At 43.9% G+C, this 12,915-nt stretch overlaps 1 protein-coding gene across 3 annotated transcripts in view; it reads right to left on the reverse strand.

The window, feature by feature from the left end:
• The window catches only part of PALLD (palladin, cytoskeletal associated protein), a 398,579-nt gene that overhangs the window by 201,467 nt on the left and 184,197 nt on the right, over positions 1–12,915 (reverse strand). For all 3 annotated transcript variants that reach the window (XM_060155855.1, XM_060155854.1, XM_060155856.1), the window contains exon 8: positions 12,320–12,343. In XM_060155855.1, the coding sequence (XP_060011838.1) occupies positions 12,320–12,343 (24 nt within the window). The remainder of the gene's footprint in view (positions 1–12,319; positions 12,344–12,915) is intronic.

The following is a 12,915-nucleotide window of genomic DNA, read 5'->3' on the forward strand; positions in this document are numbered from 1 at the left end:
ACTCTTCGTTGCGGCGTGCAAGCTTCTCATTGTGGTGGCCTCTCTTGTTGTGGAGCACGGGCTCTAGCCGCGCAGGCTTCGGTAGTTCAGGCACACGGGCTCAGTAGTTGTGGCTCACAGGCTCTAGAGCGCAGGCTCAGTAGTTGTGGCGTACGGGCTTGGTTGCTCTGGGGCATGTGGGATCTTCCCGGACCAGGGCTCGAACGCGTGTCCCCTGCATCGGCAAGTGGATTCTTAACCACTGCACCACCAGCGAAGTCCCAAGGCTTGAATACATTTAAAGCACACAATTATTATTGATAAAAAGGCTCCCTGAACAGAAGGAAAATGACAGGATGACAGAGGGCGTGAAGGAAGGTACCCTGTGTGTTTCTGAGTGTACTGCACACAGTTCAATGCTTCTCAAAGAGGAATAAAGTGTGGAAATAATTCAAGTCAGAGCTTCACATAAGATGAATCACTGGGAAAGTGAGATGTATCTGGAAAGGCAACAGGGACTGGGAATTTTAAATTGAATACACATGGTTACGAGATGAGTTAGAAGTGTCCTTAACCAGAGGAGGGTCAATAAAGCACAGGATATTACAGCTGTAAAGGACTGTATGTGGACGAGCCCAAGTTGCTCATTTCTTCAAGTGAGGTCCAAGGTCCAAAGGGATCCTCTCAAGGTCATGGTTAATGTAGAGGCCAAAATGCTGACAGTCACACCCCGTCCCCCACAAGCTCCTTCTTCCGACAGCACAAGGCCTCTTAGCTGTTCTGCATTTTTTCCTGGTCCAGGACATGAGAAACCCAATGTGAAATGAAGTAATAAAAGATTTAAGATGGGAAACAAGGAGTTTCCTGGATCTGAACACTTCAATTACTCTCACTATCCAAGTAACTCACTAGAAACCCATCTGCTGTGGGCTGTGTGTCCTCCAATATATGAGATACACTGGAAGGATACAAGCCCAGTCCGAAGGACACTGTCACGTGGCCATGACGGTGGGAGAAGAAATGAACAGCCCAGTCTGTAGAGATCTGGGGAAAACCACCCCCCCCCCATCCTCTGGGAGATGGGCTCCATCTTAGAGAATGCTGTTGGGAGCCTGGGGCCGTCAGCTGCCATGGCTGACCCCTCCCTCCCTGCACTGTCCTCCCAGGGCCGATGCACTTGAACGGTCTTCTCTCAGCCTGGAAAGATGGACTTTCTGGAGACAGAGAAATGCCATTGCTCTCAATGCCTGAGAACACTTTCCCTGTAAACACTGTGTTTACAGTTAACACAGTTCTGTGCCCTGAACCTACGTTTTAAATCAGGGTAAAATCTTATCCAGCAGGGATAATAGAAAGCGGCTTTGGAGTGATGATCTGGCCAACTCTCAGGGTGTCTTCTTGTGTTATCTACAATTTTGATTTTTTTTTTAAGTTATGCCATTTTAAGAAAACCTGAGCTTGTTTATACAGTTGCCCCTTCTCCTCCAGAGGGCCCTTTTGAGAATGAAAAGATTGCATGTTTCGAATCTGACTGAACTAACTTCATTTTCTATGAATTTTCAGGAACACTTCTATTGCATAAAATGAGGTAGATTCATGCACAGAGCTGATGACCGACTGGACAGTCTACATATGGAAGAAAAAAATAAGAATAAAAAAGCACTGGCAAGTTCTTTCGGTGATCTTCGGACACTGCTACGTCTCAGGGACTTTTACTAGATAAAACATTAGTCCAATGCCCTAAAAGTTGTTCAGCTTTGATTCTCTTGGAAAATTTCATCCGAAAGTGACAAGAGGCTCACATTTTGCTGAGAGAAAGGAGCGTCTCAGCTGGGATGGCTCTGACATTACAGGGATGAAGAAAGCCAGCAGGACAGGAGATGAGCCCAGCTGCAGCACTGAATTTTCATCTAGTAACATCTTATTCGAACAAAGACCTTAAGATTTCTGTGAAGTACATTTTGGTGAGGGATGGGAATCAGGAAGTGACTGCTTGTCTCAAATAAAGGGAAATAGAGGCTCACTTATTTTTATTAAAAAAATGTCCTTCAAAAAATGCAAAAAATTAAAGTTATTAATAACTCTAAGTACAGTCCTTTTTAATCCAATTTTCCTAACTGGTGACTTTTGATTTGAGGGCATATAATAACTTAGTAAACTGGAAACCATTTTTGCTGATGGTAAATTCTGCTTTCTAAAGTTGCCTAAAAATTACTTAATCATGTAAATATCTCTCAGAGGTTAACCCCAAATTTCACTCAAGTTCTTGGACATGCTGAACTCTTGGTTAAATACAAACAAAACCATTTTGTTTGCAGAAACATAAAATGATGACGCAGCAAGGATAACATTACTAAGCCCTCTGGGTAATGAGGGAACATGTTCATAAATGTCATCCTTCACAGGTTTTTTTCCCCCCCTTTGGGGGCCAGCCTAACTTAAAAAAAAAAAAATACAGCTTTTACCTTCCAAACCACATGGTTTGGCTAACACAACTAATAAAAAAGGACTCTGGGCTAAAATCAGCAAGATGAGATTCAGTGTGGGTAACTGTAAGCCTTGTATAAATTTTTATAAAGGATTTTTAAAAACTTCAAACTGTATCATATATAGAGAAAGATATTTAAAGTACACAGTTTAAGACTCACGGACATAGAGAACACACTTGTGGTTGCCAAAGAGGAGGGGGCTGGGGAAGGGATGGATTGGGAGTTTGGGGTTAGCAGACGCAAACTAGTACATATAGGATGGATAAACAACAAGGTCCTACTGTAGAGCATAGGGAACGATATTCAATATGCTAGATGAACCATAATGGAAAAGAATATGAAAAAGACTATATACATGTATAACTGATTCACTTTGCTGTACAGCAGAAATGAACACATTATAAATCAACTATGCTTCAATAAAAAAATTTTTAATAAAAATGCACAGTTTAAGGAGTAACAATGAAATGCAACCCTGCACACCCGTCAATAAGTCTAAGCAATAAAAGATGACCAATACTGCAGAATGTCCCATACACCCTCCCCAGCTGAATCTTCCTTCCCCTTTAGAGATAATCACTCCTTTGATTTTCCTTATATGTTTACCACATATGTATGTATCCTTCAAAAATGCGTTTAGTTTTTGTTTTAATTTTTATTAGAGTACAGTTGATTTACAATGTCATGTTAGTTTCAGGTGTACAACAAAGTGAATCAGTTATACATATACATGTATCCACTCTTTTTTAGATTCTTTTCCCACATAGGCCATTACAGAGTATTGAGCAGAGTTCCCTGTGCTGTACAGTAGGGCCTTATTAGTCAACTATTTTACACATAGTAGTGTGTATATGTCAATCTCAATCTCCCATATTATCCCTTCCCCTTTTACCCCCTGGTAACCATTAGTTTTCTACATCTGTGACTCTATTTCTGTTTTGTAAATAGGTTCATTTGTATCATTTCTTTAGATTCCATGTATAAGTGATATCCTATGATATTTGCCTTTTTCTGTCTGACTTACTTCACTAAGTTTTTAAATGCTGACTAACAAGCATTTATCTTGTTGTGTAAAGAAAAGGCCACCTACAGCCTCTTCAATAAGTGGTGCTGGGTAAACTGGACAGCTACATGTAAAAGTATGAAATTAGAACACTCCCTAACACCATACACAAAAATACACTCAAAATGGATTAAAGACCTAAATATAAGGCCAGACACTATAAAACTCTTAGAGGAAAACATAGGAAGAACACTATGACATATATCACAGCAAGATTCTTTTTGACCCATCTCCTAGAGAAATGGAAATAAAACCAAAAATGAACAAATGGGACTTAATGAAACTTAAAAGATTTTGCACAGCAAAAGAAAACATAAACAAGATGAAAAGACAACCCTCACAATGGGAGAAAATATTTGCAAATGAAGCAACTGACAAAGGATTAATCTCCAAAATATACAAGCAGCTCATGCAGCTCAATATCAAATAAACAAACAACCCAATCCAAAAATGGGCAGAAGACCTAAGCAGACGTTTCTCCAAAGAAGATATACAGACTGCCAACAAACACATGAAAGAATGCTCAACATCACTAATCATTAGAGAAATGCAAATCAAAACTATAATGAGGTATCACCTCGCACCAGTCAGAATGGCCATCATCAAAAAATCTACAAGCAATAAATGCTGGAGAGGGTGTGGAGAAAAGGGAACACTCTTGCACTGTTGGTAGGAATGTAAATTGATACAGCCACTGGGGAGAACAGTATGGAGGTTCCTTATAAAACTAAAAATAGAATTACCATACAACCCAGCAATCCCACTACTGGGCATATATCATGAGAAAATCATAATTCTAAAAGACACATGCACCTCAATGTTCATTGCAGCTCTATTTACAATAGCCAGGACATGGAAGCAACTTAAGTGTCCATCGACAGATGAATGGATAAAGAAGATGTGGCACATATATACAATGGAATATTACTCAGCCATAAAAAGAAACGAAATTGAGCTATTTGTAATGAGGTGGATGGACCTAGGGTCATACAGAGTGAAGTAAGTCAGAAAGAGAAAAACAAATACCGTATGCTAACACATATATATGGAATCTAAAAAGGAAAAAAAAATGGTTCTGAAGAACCTAGGGGTAGGACAGGAATAAAGACGCAGATGTAGAGAATGGACTTGAGGACACGGGGAGGGGGAACAGTAAGCTGGGATGAAGTGAGAGAGTAGCATTGACATATATACACTACCACATGTAAGATGGATAGCTAGTGGGAAGCAGCCGCGTAGCACAGGGAGATCAGCTCTGTGCTTTGTGACCACCTAGAGGGGTGGGCTAGGGAGAGTGGGAGGGAGACGCAAGACAGAGGGGATATACGTATGCATATAGCTGATTCACTTTGTTATACAGCAGAAACTAACACACCATTGTAAAGCAATTATACTCCAATAAAGATGTTAAAAAAAAAAAAAAGGTCACCTTCCCACCGTCAGAAAAAAGTTCAACTTCCCCAGACATTTACCAAACCCCTCAGGGGTAAGGGGTAGGCAAGGCCACGGGGTTTCCTGGGAAATCTGGGGCTCCCGGGGGTGGGTCGGTGGGTACCTGGAGGGGCTAAGCATGGGCAGGAACTGGACAGCCCAGAGGAATCACTGGTGGTGTCTGTGTCTCCGAAATCTCTCTTTTTTAAGGTCAACATGGCCAACTTCCAGATCTCAGCACCGGGTCAAATCAGAGCACTTCCGTGGGCGGTAACAGTGTTCCCAACTGACCCGGCAGGCAGTGACAGGCCGGGCCAAGCAGAGATGCGACCTGGGGTCAGCTCACCCGCAACCGTCTGTTGTCAGGGCAGGAGATGGGCGGCGGCCCTGAGCTCTCGGGGATGAATGCCTTGCCGTGTCTGTCCTTGTCACACATCGACGTGTAGCCGTGCCTTCTGGGGACCCCGGCCTCTGGCTTCATTTGCTGTCATGCTCCTGTCCTCACATCTTGCTCTGGCCGGTGAATTCTCTCGCTGCAGGGGTCACACCCTACAGACAAGCTGTGGAGGAAAATCCTTAAGACCCTGCAACTCTGAAAAATCTTGACCACGTCTCCTTATGGAGTTGGAGGTCATTTTACACCGGAATCTGGAAGGCGTTGCTTCGCTGTCTGTGTGCCTAGTAAGCCTGCTGAGAAGTCCTAGGTCACTCTGATACTGTTAGTTTGCTGTGACCTGGTGCTTCCTCCCCGGACACGGAGAGCATCATGGCCTCGTCCTGGATGTTGTGAATTTCACAGTGGTGCACACTGCTGTCAATGTGTTTTCATACGTTGTGATCTCAGCGGGTCCTTTCAATCTGGAAACTGATATCCTTCCGTTTGGGGAATGAAAAACAAATTTCATGGATAATCTCTCCCCTTTGTTCTCTTCTCCTGGAATCCTACTTATGAATGTGTAGTCTACCGGGGCGGGTCTACCATCTAATTTCCTTACCTTTTCTCTCTACATCCCTTCTCTGCCTTTTTCTCCTACTTTGCGAGACATTTCCTAACTTTATTTCTGCTACCAGCTTTTTCATCGCAAGCATGCCTTGTGTTCTGAACGTCCCTCCTCTCCTCCCCCCTGTTATTTTTTCTTCTTGGATGCGCTGATTTTCTCACCCCTCCGACGAGAGCGCTGCTTTGTTTTTACATCTTCTTCTCTTTGCAAGTCTGCTTCCTCCAAGCTGCTTTCTGGGGAGTTGCTCGTGCTCTCCTGTATCATCCCAGAGGGAGGTTTCTTCAGACACCTTTGATCTCTTCTTGTCCGACGTGGCTCTGAGCTGACGGGAATCTGGACAGCAGAGAGCGGCCGTTCGCCCTGGCCTTCCCCGGGGTGTAATCTAGATGGCCTCTGTCTTGGAGAAACTCCCGCATCACTATGGATGGATTTTTTTCTCTTGGGATGCTGCCATCACCCAGAAATGAGCCCTTCGGCCTCCACCAGGCTGGCCTTCTAGAGGCCAGTTTGGGGGGGCGGGGCAGAGGCATGCAGATCTCAGGGTTCCAACAGTCACGCAGTTTTCCCTTTGGTGTCTTGGTGCCTTTCCCTCTCTCCCCAGAGATTTCTCCCCAAACCTTCTAGGTTCACGAGACCCTAAGTGTCTCAGTCATTTTTTACGGTGCTCCAAAACCTAAAGACATACTGAATAGCCTCCTTCGTTAAGCAGTTCTTTCTAAAGAACGTAATAATGTTTAGGTCTTAACAAGTTAGTTATTGTTTCAAAAAATACATATAAATTGAAGGAAAAATACCCATACTTTATTCTTAGATCACCACAATCACTTACTAATGGATGTGTTTATATGCTGGGAGGGCACAATCCCTCCTGGAATCAGATGGGACCCAGCCAGCCTGCTTTCACAGTCCACCCGATTTTCACGTGGGACTTGCTTTTTATCACACACACACCAAAAACTCAGTTTCACAAAGATATGACGTCACAGCAGAGAATGTAGAGTGATGTAACGTTGGAACTGTTTCAAGCCGGCAGTCGTCCCCATGAGATGTCAAGTGTCACTGTGTTTGTCAAAAATCTCCAGCATCTCCAGCACCTCTGCCGGATGGTGTGGCACCCAGGGCGCCCTGCCACACGGTTTGGGAACCACAGGCTTTACCCAACCCACTTTTGTTTACTCCAATCTTAACCTGGAATCGCATTCAAACATCCTCACCGTGGCCCTCCTACTGCTCAGCACCTCAGTACATTTAAACTATAATTTCCTTCACATCGTGACTCACGGGACCAAAGCACAGATTCCACTCTCCAAGATCTAGGAGGGCGGGTGGCCCTGGAGGCACACTGAAAGTCAGGGCACCGCACTTTTATGTGCACCGTTCCCCAACCAGTAAGACACGTTGGTTTTTGGAGTTTCGGTTTTGCGTGTCATGAGACAGTGCTCTAGAAGTAACACGATACAGTCTGTGGCTGTTTGCAGACGTATGAGTCAGGACCTGAGCGCGGACAGCTGTCGAAGGAGTCTTCTGTGGCCCTGCCCGCCCCCCCACTGGTCTTTGTAGGATGCAATCAGGGTAAAGTCGGAACGTCAACAAAGGAGGCCAGAGCAGGTACCATGACAGACACATGTGGGTTCTGAGTAAGCTCACTGCTATGGACTCACAAAGCTGTCTGAGAAGATGGGTGATGCAAGCTGACTTCTGTCTAGACAAGAGAGGAGTGGAAAACACATCAGACAGACCCAGCAGAGGAGTGACAAGAAAAACCTGTTTCCGTTGCACAAATGCATCGCAGGGAATGGGCTGTTTCCTTCCTTATCTAAACATCTAATCCCTACGGGGGCTGTGACCAGGCACTAGTGCATTTCAGTTTCATTTCTAGGGCTTTAAAATACCTTGCCCATGAATAAGAAAAAAGGAGGAGAGTGAAGAGAAGAAAAAAAGAGATATATAAATAAATGAGGGGGGATATGGGAAAGAAAGGGAGGGAGGGAGGGAGGCCAGCCAGCAGGGAGAGAGCAACAGTGATCATGTCAGGAAGGGGAGAGAGGGCAGGAAAACCAGAACGCTCAGGTATGTTCTGAATTTCAAAGGCTACTTATATTTTAGCATTTGGAGAATATCTCCGACCTAGTTCTGTAAAATTCATCTCTTGCCTCAGATGTAACGTAGTCATGTCAATTTTTCTCCTCTCCATTTAACAGTGGCTAAAAAACAGCCACAAGGGAAGCCAGTTCCTATGTACATTCTCTAAGGTTGAGTAGTTGAGAAGTCTGTGTATTGGATGCAGTAGTCCATCAGGTCATTTAAGGACAGTGAAAGATTCAATACATGTTCTGTTTTTTTCCCCTGGAAGCATCAATGGTCAACTTCAAGTCAATGTTAGAAAACATTCGCCTAGTAGTAAAGGAATCGTAATCATACCTGGTCCTGTCAGGCAAGTCAGGACATTGTTTAACTACAAATATGTGTCAGTGTGTGCTTGTTCTAAAGTTCTAGCTCATCACAACTCATGTGAGCAGTCTCTTGAACAGTCGTTCATGCGTGTGGGTTTTATTGAATTCTCCGTGTCAAGTGTAGATTTCTGAGGAAGGGTATTTTTTTGTTTTTTGGCCACGCATCTCAGCTTGCAGTATTTTAGTTCCCTGACCAGGGATCAAGCCCGGACCACGGCAGTGGAAGTGCCGACTCCCTGGACCACCAGGGAATTTCTCTGAGGCAGAGTGTTTTAATGGTCCTGTATGAAAAAAAGGAAGCAATTCCAACCATGTCGTGGAGAATATAATTGTGGAGGAATTATCAGAGGTCGAGGAAGACTAGTGGTGTCTTGTTTTTCATAGCTCCTGACTATGTACGTGTTTGCCTTGGATTGACAGATTTGCTTGAAATATCGCTCTATCAAGAATTAGCTGTCTTCAGCAAGCGCTATTATTGTGGTTTGAACGGAGGAGTCTGTTTTCTTAAATGCTTCCAGATCGAACCAAAGGGAAAAGAAAAATAGGAAACTTCAGCGAACACAGCGAGGGCAGACTTTTTCCTACGCTGCTAGGACGTGCCGTTTCGAGGAAGGCCTTCCGTCTCCCGCTCTTCTTGGCATGATTTTGCCACATTAAACCAAAAGGCATTTAAGAACATTCTAGAGGTCAGACTACCCCATGATGATGCTGAGGACTGGTTTCACTAAATAATTCATGATCAAAACTATATTCTAGGGCTTCCCTGGTGGTGCAATGGCTGGGAGTCCGCCTGCCGATGCAGGGGACGCGGGTTCGTGCCTCGGTCCGGGAAGATCCCGCGTGCCGCGGAGCGGCTGGGCCCGTGAGCCGTGGCCGCTGAGCCTGCGCGTCCGGAGCCTGTGCTCCGCGACGGGAGAGGCCACGGCAGTGAGAGGCCCGCGTACCGCAAAAACAACAACAACAACAACAACAACAAAAAACTATATTCTAGAAGCAAAACAGCAAACACGACTGAGACAGGCGTGTATGGGGTCTGAGGGGTGGTGGAGGGGCTGAAGGAGTTTCTCTCTTCCCTCCCCACCCAAATACTCCTTAGTTGGTGTGTTGAGAGCTTTCAATTTTCAAACACACACATACTCAGAAACTAAACTATGCAGTTTCTCCCCAGTGTTTTAAATTTTCAGATGATGCTTAGTTTATGATTTTCCAATACAGATCACAGGAGACATTTAATAAGTCATGTCACCTGTGTAGGTGATGACACTGGATAAAACACGATGAAAGAAGAGTGGCATGAACTCAAACAGAATCCAAACTGTAAGACCAAAGCAGTCTTAATCCATTCCACCAGGAATGCCTTCAGAATTTTTGGCCCAAGATTTTAGTATTATTGTACATAAAGCGTCAGAAGAGATAACCTACTCCATAGATTTGTTCACACAAACTTTCTTGTGGATAAAGGAGATATTTGGTTCCTACTTTTATATCTACCTACCTATCTATCTATCCATCTATCCATTCATCTATCTATCTGTCTATCCATGTCTGCCTAGTCTATTTAAAACAGCAATGTAAAAGATATGCCTTAACCCCCTATAGGATTTCCACATCAGGTCATGAAGGAGATTGCGTCTCAGAAGTCCCCTGTAGCAGGGAACAGCACTGTGCAATTTTACACAAAGCCATGTCACAGCAAAACATGCAGTTGTGTTGTTTCCACAGTTTGAAAAGTGACCACAGTAACTGACGTGGGGACCGTACAGGTGGGCGGTGGGGTCTGGGTGTATGTAACTCACAACAAGAAGGTATCCGATTAGCTTTTGCACAGCAAAGGAAACCATAAACAAAACGAAAAGACAGCCCACGGAGTGGGAGAAAATATTTGCAAATGAAGCGAACGACAAGGGATTAGTTTCCAAAATATACAAGCAGCTCATGCAGCTCAATAGAAAAAAAACCAAACAACCCGATCAAAACATGGGAGGAAGATCTAAATAGACCCTTCTCCAAAGATAACACACGGATGGCCAATACGCACATGAAAAGATGCTCAACATCACTAATCATTAGAGAAACGCAAATCAAAACCACAATGAGGTATCACCTCACACTGGTCAGAATGGCCAACATCAAAAACTCACAAACAATAAATTCTGGAGAGGGTGTGGAGAAAAGGGAACCCTCCTGCATTATTGGTGGGAATGTAAACTGGTACAGCCACTACGGAGAACAGTGTGGAGGTTCCTTAAAAAACTAAAAATAGAGTTACCATATGATCCAGCAATTCCAGTCATGGGCATATATCCAGAGAAAACCGTAATTCAAAAAGAGACATGGACCCCAATGTTCACTGCAGCACTATTCACAATAGCCAGGACATGGAAGCAACCTAACTGTCCATCAACAGATGAACGGATAAAGAAGATGTGGTACCTATATACGATGGAATATAACTCACCCATAAAAAAGAACACAATAATGTCATTTGCAGCAACATGGATGGACCTAGAGATTGTCATACTGAGTGAAGTGTCAGAAAAAAACAAATATCATATGATGTTACTTATATATGGAATCTAAAAACATGGTACAAATGAACTTATTTACAAAACAGAAGTAGAGTCACAGACAGAAAACAAACTTATGGTTACCAGGGGGTAAGGGGAGGGAAGGGATAAATTGGGAGATTGGGATCAACATATACACACTACTGTATATATATAATAGATAATAAGGCCCTACTGTACAGCACAGGGAACTCTACTCAATACTCTGTAATGACTTATATGGGAAAAGAACCTAAAAAAGAGTGGAGATATATATATGTGTGTAACTGATTCACTTTGCTGTACACCTGAAACTACACAACACTGTAAATTAACTATATAATCCAGTAATAATTAATTAATTAATTTAAAAAAAGAAGGCATCAGATCAATTCCAGTTTTTCCCTCAGGATGACACTCAGCATCCCTTCTGCTTTGGACCCTAACAGGCTCACACTGTGCTTTCCAGGCCCCGGTGCGCGGGTGTGAGAGGCTCAGGACTGACCTCGGTCTCTCTGACCAGGAGCCACCTCGATCCCCGAGAAAGGCCAAGCCGGGTCTGGCTCCCAAGAGATGTGCAGCCGGGTCTGCGTGATGCTGAAGCAGAGACACACATTTTCCACCCTTTGGCAAGAAGGGTGTGAAACTGGTGACTTTGCTGATGTGAAAGATACTAAGAAAGTAGTCTTCGAGGTGGATGTACTGTGAAACACCCGGACAAAAATTTCTGCTTCTCTTATAAACATTGTTTTTGTCTATGAGGAGCCATAAAAAGACAAGAAGTGCAAGGCGGGAGGGGAGGACACCTGGGCTTCTGGACCACACAGCTCTGACGAGGCCCAGGGATGTGCAATTCCAGGGCAAGATGCCTTTCCTCCTGGTGCAGCATAGGAAGCGCTCATGGGTCAGGGCACATAAATGAGAGACGCCCGGTGGTCACTCTGCTGACATCCTCGGGCTGCTTTCCCGTGAGGTGCATTTCCAGGCGGGGGTCTAGCTGTTGGTGGCTTTTGGTCAGCAGAAATATGCCGCAGATCACTCTTTTCTCCTGGAATCTTAGCAGGATGTTTTTTCATCCTGAGCTCAGCTTGCTTTCTGAGTATAACAGACTACAGTTTTAAAAGCCTTCAGTCACTGAGCCTGACCTTCTTGTCTGAATGGAACTTCATGTTTCCCTAATAAAGAACCTGATGTAAAACGCAGCGTGCAGACCCCACGATAAAGAAGATATTGTCTGTAAGGGGGTTTCACATTTCCAGGGAACTGCAAAAACACTGTTCTGCTTATGGCTTTAAAACGGAAACAAAGAGCTATTGAAACCAAAGAGATACATTCCCAAAAAGAAAAAGCTTCTTACCAGGTTCAGCTGTGGATCGAGGTTCTGTTTCCCACATGAGAAAAAAAGAAATCAAAACAGAGCATTAGACTGGGCTTCCGTTCATACTAAACCTACCCATCTTTTTCTGTGACCTTGTCTAGGACATGTCTGCAGAAATGGTGAAGACAAACTCCATCAGGGCGGCTTTAATGTGCTGCACCCTGCACGTCTTCCACACTAGGAGAACAGAAATCTATGCATCTCACACTACAGTATATAAAATAGATAATCAACAAGGACCTACTGTATGGCACAGGAAACTCTACTCAATATTCTGTAATATTCTACATGGGAAAAGACTCTGAAAAAGAATGACTATATGTATACATATAACTGAATCACCTTGCTGTACACCTGAAACTAACACAAAACTATAAATCAACTATCTTCCAATATAAAGTAAAAATTAAATTAAATATTAAAACAAAACCCAAAGAAAGGAAGGAAGGAAGGGAGGGAGGGAGGGAGGGAGGAGGAAGGAAGAAATCCATGCATCTCAGTGACTAAGCCCTTCCCGGTTCTCCTGGAGCTGGACAAGAGGGCTTGGTCAGACCTGGGGGTGGTGGGACAGGCCC

The sequence above is a fragment of the Lagenorhynchus albirostris genome, chromosome 7 (genome assembly GCF_949774975.1).
Source record: "Lagenorhynchus albirostris chromosome 7, mLagAlb1.1, whole genome shotgun sequence".
Lineage (NCBI taxonomy): Eukaryota > Metazoa > Chordata > Mammalia > Artiodactyla > Delphinidae > Lagenorhynchus > Lagenorhynchus albirostris.